The sequence below is a fragment of the Brachyhypopomus gauderio genome, unplaced genomic scaffold, assembly GCF_052324685.1.
Source record: "Brachyhypopomus gauderio isolate BG-103 unplaced genomic scaffold, BGAUD_0.2 sc141, whole genome shotgun sequence".
In the NCBI taxonomy this organism is placed as follows: Eukaryota; Metazoa; Chordata; class Actinopteri; order Gymnotiformes; family Hypopomidae; genus Brachyhypopomus; species Brachyhypopomus gauderio.
Genome location: NW_027506962.1, coordinates 127,260 through 135,000, shown reverse-complemented (window position 1 = coordinate 135,000; position 7,741 = coordinate 127,260). Strand labels below are relative to the sequence as shown.

The following is a 7,741-nucleotide window of genomic DNA, read 5'->3' as shown; positions in this document are numbered from 1 at the left end:
GCAACAATGTTTACAGACAGACCCGCGTGTGCACACTTACCAGACATGTTAGAACCCGCCATGATTCCTGTACAGCCATTAAACATCACAGCAAACACTGTGGCAAACGTCATCAATGTTCCTGTGGTATAGTCCACTGTGTAATCAGCTACACACACACACACACACACACACACACACACACACACACACACAAACATGACTTCAAACATATAACACATATATCAGCTATATTCATCATGAACCACTGAAGAGCTCTTAAAAGTTAAATTAGGTCAGAGTTAGACCAAGCTGATTTAGCATCCTACATCTCACAGGGGTCTTGTGCATGTGTGTGCAGGGGTGTGTGTGAGATTGGGAGATTCCATTTCCAGTATGGTTAACCATTTGGAAATCAGGTCTGGTTAAAGACAAGTCATTTATTTCAATGATCCATGTTGCTATAACGGTTAATAACCATTATTTTCAAACTCTGCATACCAGAGAGATCATACTGCGATTTGCTGAATAGCTATTCACATGATACTGCAAACATTATTCTAATTTAAAAATTCTTAACCAGGCTACAGAGTTCTCACAGCATACCAATGATGATATGAATTAAAACAAATCAAAATATAGACCCGTTGTCTGTCACTTAATATACGGTCTTTAAAACAACTCTTCAATACAAATTAATTTCTCCAGTCATCATGTCAGGGAAGTGGTTTATATGCACACGCTAACCAAATAAATATCCAACAGTCCCAGCAGTGCAGGAAATAACTGTTGCTGGGTTTCCTGTTCCTCAGCAAACCTTCCCAACCAAACACCCACCTTGCAGGTTTCCGAGCAGCGTGGCCAGTTTGAAGCCGGTGAAGTTGGCGGAGGGCTGCGTGAAGCTGCCGTTGTTGTGCGGTCTGGGCAGTGCCACCACGTGTGGCCTCACGGCGAAGAAGCTGATGAAGATGGTGGCCAGCACCAGCATGACCACCAGGAAGATCAGGAAGGTGGCCCTGGCGTAGATGTGTGCCCCCACCAGACACACCAGCAGACACACCAGCAGGATGACCGTGGCATACAGCAGGGACCACCAGTAGCCAACAGGCATCACCGAGTACTTGGAGACCGGCTCGGAACCATCTGTGTGTCCGTGCACACGTGTGTATGTGTGTGTGTGTGTGTGTGTGGGAGAGAAAAGAACATCATTGCTGCCCCTAGAGCACTGGAGTTGATGACCAATTTATCAGGCTCACTTTAATAGACCGCTTTTCATTGCTTTATTAACCGATGTTGTAAACCATAGACAGCACATAAAACCACACACACACACACACACACAGTCTACGTACCTTCCGGGACACCGAAGACAGCGAGCACAGCCTCTACCAGGCCAAGCACATAGAGGGCGCTGCCGCACACGTTGGCCAAAAAACACATGATGCCAATGCTGCCTCCAAACTCAGGGCCCAGAGCACGACTGATCATATCTGGAGAGGGCTTGACTTAAGGAGAGAAGGTCTCAGTGTAGGGTTAACCACAACACACAGAAACCAGAGTGTCTAGTTCTACCAAGACTTTGTCATAACTGTCTGTACCATGGTGCAGACCTGGGATTTGAACACTGCAGTAAAACAGACAAGCCCTGAAGAATGACATAACCAATTATGGCATTTACCACAGTTAACTGTAGAGATCAAAAGTATGTACTCTGATACGAACGGTTCAAATCCGAACAGGCAGAGGAGGAATGAAACATTTCATGAACTCCTGCCAAAAAGGTGTGACCATCGCAGAGTTCTGGAAAGACTGATCATCTTATGTCAAGCTAAGCAAATCCAAACAGCATAATGAGGAATGAGCAAGCAACGCATAACTCTACAGAACAAAAAATGCAATCAATAACAGTATTGGTCTTTGTGAGAAGTGTAAGTGATGTGTGTGTGTGGGAGAGGATACAGTAGGCTCCCCCAGCGTCCAGGGCCCCATTGGTGGAGATGGCGCATAAGGAGAGGACAGTCATGCTGATGATGAAGTAGGCCACAACAAACATGCCGATGGCCTGGTAGAGGCCACACTGACCCACCACGAACCCTACACACACACACACACACACACACACACACAAATAAAATAGATGCAGTCAGTTATTTTACCATTTTTGACTATAATAAATGAATTTTCACGGTCATATTGTAGACATTCATATTAATAAATCAGATCTCTCTAAACTTGAGCTCTGCATGGGGGTTCACATCAAGATAAATGGCAACAATAAAATATTACATACACACACAAAATTGTCTAACATTGTATTTTTAAAACGGAAGCAAACAGCAGTTGTTGCTGGTGTTGAAGATGAAAGCAACCACTTGCATTAAGAAAGAACAGAATTCAATATAGTGAGGCAACACAAATGAACTAGCCTATAAGTCCAGGATCAGTGTAGAACATGCACATTTTAACTGTTACTTCAGTGGGTGTACACACACACATCACATTAAGGTTAGACACGAGGACTCCATTACATGCCTTAACTCAGGAACCGTTCCTTCAAGATGCAAGACCCCATCGATATCAGTTATATATATATATATATATATATATATATATATATATATATATATATATATATATATATATATATATATATATATATATATGTCTAGTCTATCAAAATTGGTTCTACTTAGCCAACTTGCTAGTCACTAGGGGTGTCACGATTCTCTAAATCCTCAATTTGATTGTATTTCCGAATTTAGGGTCATGATTCGATTCGATTCTCGATTTAGAGCAGAGAGGCCTATGCCAGTTTTAGATTAGTCTATGGTCAGTCATGGGTTTGATTAATCAAATTTACAATATTTTATTTCAAAAGGTGGGTTTGATATAAGTGATGCAAAGTGATACAAGTGATCTGTAGTACACCACATTAGGCACTAATGGTCAAATTTAAATAATTTAATTAAGATAAATGTAACAATCTTGTTCTCAGTGGAAAACAACAAAATCAAACAAATAATACCAAAAATGAGAGGTTACAGAGGGTAACAGCTATCTAGTGGCTTTTTTTGTAGCAGCAATGTGCACTATTAAAACAGCAATGTGCAACATAAAATAAATAATAAAATAAATAAATAATAAATAAATAATAAAAACAGTCATGTACAACATAATAGAACAAATAGAGCCTTAAACTAAACTATCCTACAAAATTTGTTTTTTTTTACAAATTTTAGTAAAAAATTTTTTTAACAATTTTAGTGTCTTCATACATGGAGGGCAACACTTTAGTTGTAAGATGCGACCTTGCGTAGTTTAGAGGGAGGGATCGTCGGTCCTCTTTTTGACTTCGAGGCTCGAGATCGTGACATAATTGCGATCGATTTCGATTAAATATCGAAATCGTGACACCCTTACTAGTCACTCACCAACATATGGATATGCTACCTTAATTATATTAGGTGTCCCTACATGAGAAAATAAAGAGAATGTCTTACAAGTGTTTTCTGAGGAGTTTTCACTTATTTAAAGTCTCTTTAATAAAGTTTCACAAACATGCGCACAAAATCAGGCATGACGCGTGTTCACGATTAAGGCATTCCTCAGAAATGGAATCTCACGTGCTGCAGATGGAAACCGTGTGGAGACGCATACATGAGGGGTGGGACTGTGTGGGCGTGGCATCCTTACCGGAAGATTCGCTAAATCCGTCAGCAAACAAAATGAATGAAGGAAACACAGTGTTAAAAAGAGTGTCATGGTCCCTTAAAAACATCTGTGTAGTGAACACTATATCTGAGACAGAGACTCACATGAACCAAGACCAGGAGGAAGTAAACCTTGCATGCGTGTATGCAAGTGAAAGAGAGAAACTGGTCTGACAAGGAATCAAGGTTCATCTCCACCTGCGACTCCATATTAGCCTAACACACCGTATGTGGATTTCTCACAGGTGTGTCCAGGGACTGGATGCTGAAACACACACACACACACACACCGTCTGCCTGGCCTCCAACATGCTACTTCTGCAGCTGTTCTACACCCACACCCCCATCCCACCCCCACGTTGAAATGCAGACGTTGGAAGGTTCTGGTCAGTCTGGGGCAACTAGCTAACGGTAGTTTAAATACCACGTCTCTTTACATCACCATGCGAATGAGCTTACTTCAACAGAAAAACTCATTTGAGTCCGAAATGCTCATCAAACAACCAAAACAGTGGTTTAAAGAAGGCTAATTAATTAAATAAAAGGATCCACATCTCTGAAGGCTTTCTGAGGGAGTCTGCCATGCGTGTGCGGGTTCCGAAAAGTCTAATTTATTAGAGGACACTTGTAAAACTGGGAAGACAGTGCTACAAGGAGCCGCCGTCACTTCAGTCTGCTGACTGTGACTGGCGGGGCAGGCAGTCATGTGACATTTTACCACACCGCTGGGTCGCCTCCCAGACCTTCTAACAGAAATGCATTGGGCAGACTTGCAAAGTAAATGTCTTGAGTTTCTTAGGCAAGTAATCAAGCACTTCATCCAATTCCTGAGATTAGGCAGATACACCAGCTCAGTCAGATAAGTCATTCACAGCCTCGCCCTAATTAAGAACCCGCAATCAATTAATAACCAAATTCAATTTATACACCTGTATCTATCGGCAAAAATACCTATGAGTCAATTATGAATCTGTTTCTGGGAGGGTTTCTGTTCCACATCATTTAAATCAGCTTTTCAACAAAATGCATTATTTCCAAATTATTCTGTAATTTGATTGGTGCATGTGCTCACATGACACTGCTGTAAAATCCACGTGACTCCCTGTAGGTTGATGCACGTCTTTACAGGAATAATATGGACAAGATCAAGAGCCGTTCCAAACGGGGTCAAGCCTGAATGCTAGTGTTACCATTTAAAGTCCTGATGACTCAAGTCCTCATCTGTGGCTTATAGTTATGAAAACAACATGGAATAGGACTGCACAATATCGGTGAAATAAGTTACGTGCATCAGATGTCATTAGCACAATACATTTCAATTGGTGACCATGAAATGCAATGTTATACAAATAAATGCACGTTAGATCAACATGACATGGATTAAACATGCCCCTGCATTATTCCTTGTAACACACAAATGCCTCGATTAATCAAAAATAGACACAGAACACTCATCAGGAACACCTGATGTTCATCATGATGCTTACAGCACATCATTACTAGTTCAAGGGTTAACTTGCATATTGCAATTCTCTGCGGTATCAGTACTGCAAACGACATTACTGTGATAACCATTAACAAATGGTGTAGTGTTTGCCTGCTGGTAGTTTAATAGCATTTCAACTCTGATTGTGTCAACTCTGGAGTGAACGAGATGGCACAGACCAATATTAAATATTCTTGGACAGTTCTTCAGAGGTCAAACAGGTGATATGCCTAGGACCTGTTAGACTAGTCTTGGATTGAAAGTGTATACAGAAATCAAACTCTATCTTTAGCCATATTCAGACAGGTTTAGTTTTCACGGGGGATCATTAGCCGATTCGCCATGTCAGCCATTATTACAGATGCACTTCCACGTCAGTAATGACCACAGCATCTTTTACCTACTATGAAACAACCCTTCAACTAAGCTCAGTGAGGCATTGGTGTAACTTCGCTTTGAAAAGCTCTGGGGGCAAAAATGCGGAATGGGTGATTTGTTCAATTGAGCTGTCCCACAAAACCATGTACCCTTGGGCATTTCTTTCACTGAAGAAAAGAGAAAGAAGGAAAAAGAACGCAGGAATAAAAGGTTTTCAAGGTTTTATCGCAAAGTTTGTCAAGCCTACTGGCGTTGAATATCTCAAGTCTTCCATACAATGGACAACAATATTTGTAGCAGTTAATTTGGTTTCAGGGAATTTCAGTTTAATGATAATTACCATAATTGTATTAATATTATAAACAAATGCAGCCATTTCAGAAAGCGGTGAGGACATGTACTGCATCTATGACCCCCATTATAATGCCATAAATATTCCTAGCAGCAAATATCCTGACAGATCCTGTGGAAAAGGAGTTTACACGGAAATGTTGGAGGACACATTTAGTTGGAAAGGTCTTCTGAAAGGAGCAGCACTTCTGGTAGCTTTAGGTAGCCTATCTATTACACAGTCTGTTAATGGTATAACTCAAGTTCTTGTGAGTTTCTTCAATGTCAGGATTTAAGATGCACGCAGCATTACAGAACAAATGTAGAACAAATCCCAAGTCACTAAACACGCCACGTCCAGGTCCGAGAGTATCTGGGTCGGGTGAGTGGCCACATTTGCCCCATGACTGTCAGTCACGGTATCAGTTATGGTGGCCTACACGGTTCGGTTCGGTTCTCCCTCCCCGACCCACACTAGACACACTCACCTATCCGTAGAAACACCACCACGCTGAACATGGACAGTAAGGTGGGGATGACCACGCCGAAGAAGGTGGTGAGTTTCCTGGCCTGACCGGAGACCGGCTTGCGACGCACGGTGGCCGGCGGCAGCTCCACGGAGGTCTCGGCCGGGTACGAGTGGTGTTCGCCGGACTCGTTCACACTCCCGGACAGCCGGTAGTGGAGGAGGGGAGTCCGTTCGCTCATGACGGCGGTGTCAGTGGGTTAACTCGCTATTCGGCGGTGCTGAGCCCAGTTTAGCGGTGTTGTATTTTTAAAAAAGCCCCCCCGGCGAAACAGAACCGAGCGGCCGGGGCGACTCCCGCATTCACGGGGTTGTTCTCTGCTCCTCGCCGCCTCGGACGCGTCAAACTCGGCCGTGATTTTCGGCTCCTCTGTTTGTTCGCTGTGGTGGATTCTTTCACTGGCGCGAGGCTGCGATCACGTGACGACTACCACGAGCCCCAGCGCCGAGGTCACGTGACGCAGCTCGCGCAGCCCGGAGATTTTGGTGGCGTGCGTGCGGAGAAGTGAGCAGCCAGGGGACTTTTGGAGTGAGGACTTTGACGTTCACTTCCTCGAAATCACCGTCTTCACGTCGTTATAGTGAAAGTAGTGATTAAAAACGTACGTGCACGGGATTTCTAGGAAAAACCGTACTGACGTGCTAAACCTTTTTTATTTATTTATTGACTATCGTGTATTAGTGCATTACTACAATACATGTTTAAACGTGGTACCCTTTTTGGCGATTTAAATGTATACAGCTTATGTGAAAATTAACATGCACCAGACTCGAACGCTCATTATAAGAAGGCTGGAAAACTGATATCAGATCAGCGAAAAGAGACTATATCTACTACAACTTTTTCAATAGCTTGTCTACTGCTGGATCGTATTAGGGTTTCTAATTCTGCTCCGGGAGTATCACTGTTGCGTCCCCCCTAAACACTCAACTCAGTATCTATTTAACAACAAAAAGGCTAATGGGGGTCTGTACTTGATCAGTAATACACATTACTGTAGCTCTGTTCGAAATAACATACTACATACTGCATACTGGACTCTGTATATACTGGATACTGCATACTGGTCCTCGTAGTAGTATGCAGTACAGTTTCCAGTATGCAACAAAAGCAAAGCATACTACGGGGTCACGTGAACGTAGCGTTGCATGATGGGATGCAGTACACCACGAAGATAGCTCTGTTCGCGTACTGGAATATTTTGCGGAAGTAGTAGGTCATCCGGGTATGTTTCGCGTACTGGAAATTTTCATTTTGGTCACATACTGCATACGGCATACTGATTTGGGGCTCGATCAGTACGCCAGTAGTATGTAGTAGGCTATTTCGAA

At 42.7% G+C, this 7,741-nt stretch overlaps 1 protein-coding gene across 1 annotated transcript in view; it reads right to left on the bottom strand.

Annotated features, from left to right (window-relative positions):
- Positions 1-6,941, bottom strand: part of LOC143500327 (solute carrier family 12 member 9) — a 35,256-nt gene extending 28,315 nt beyond the window's left edge. Inside the window, 5 exon segments of the mRNA XM_076994428.1 lie at positions 41-148; positions 817-1,122; positions 1,332-1,469; positions 1,939-2,073; positions 6,372-6,941. Of these exon segments, the coding sequence (XP_076850543.1) occupies positions 41-148; positions 817-1,122; positions 1,332-1,469; positions 1,939-2,073; positions 6,372-6,591 (907 nt within the window). The 5' untranslated portion in view covers positions 6,592-6,941.
- Positions 6,942-7,741: the final 800 nt, after the last annotated feature.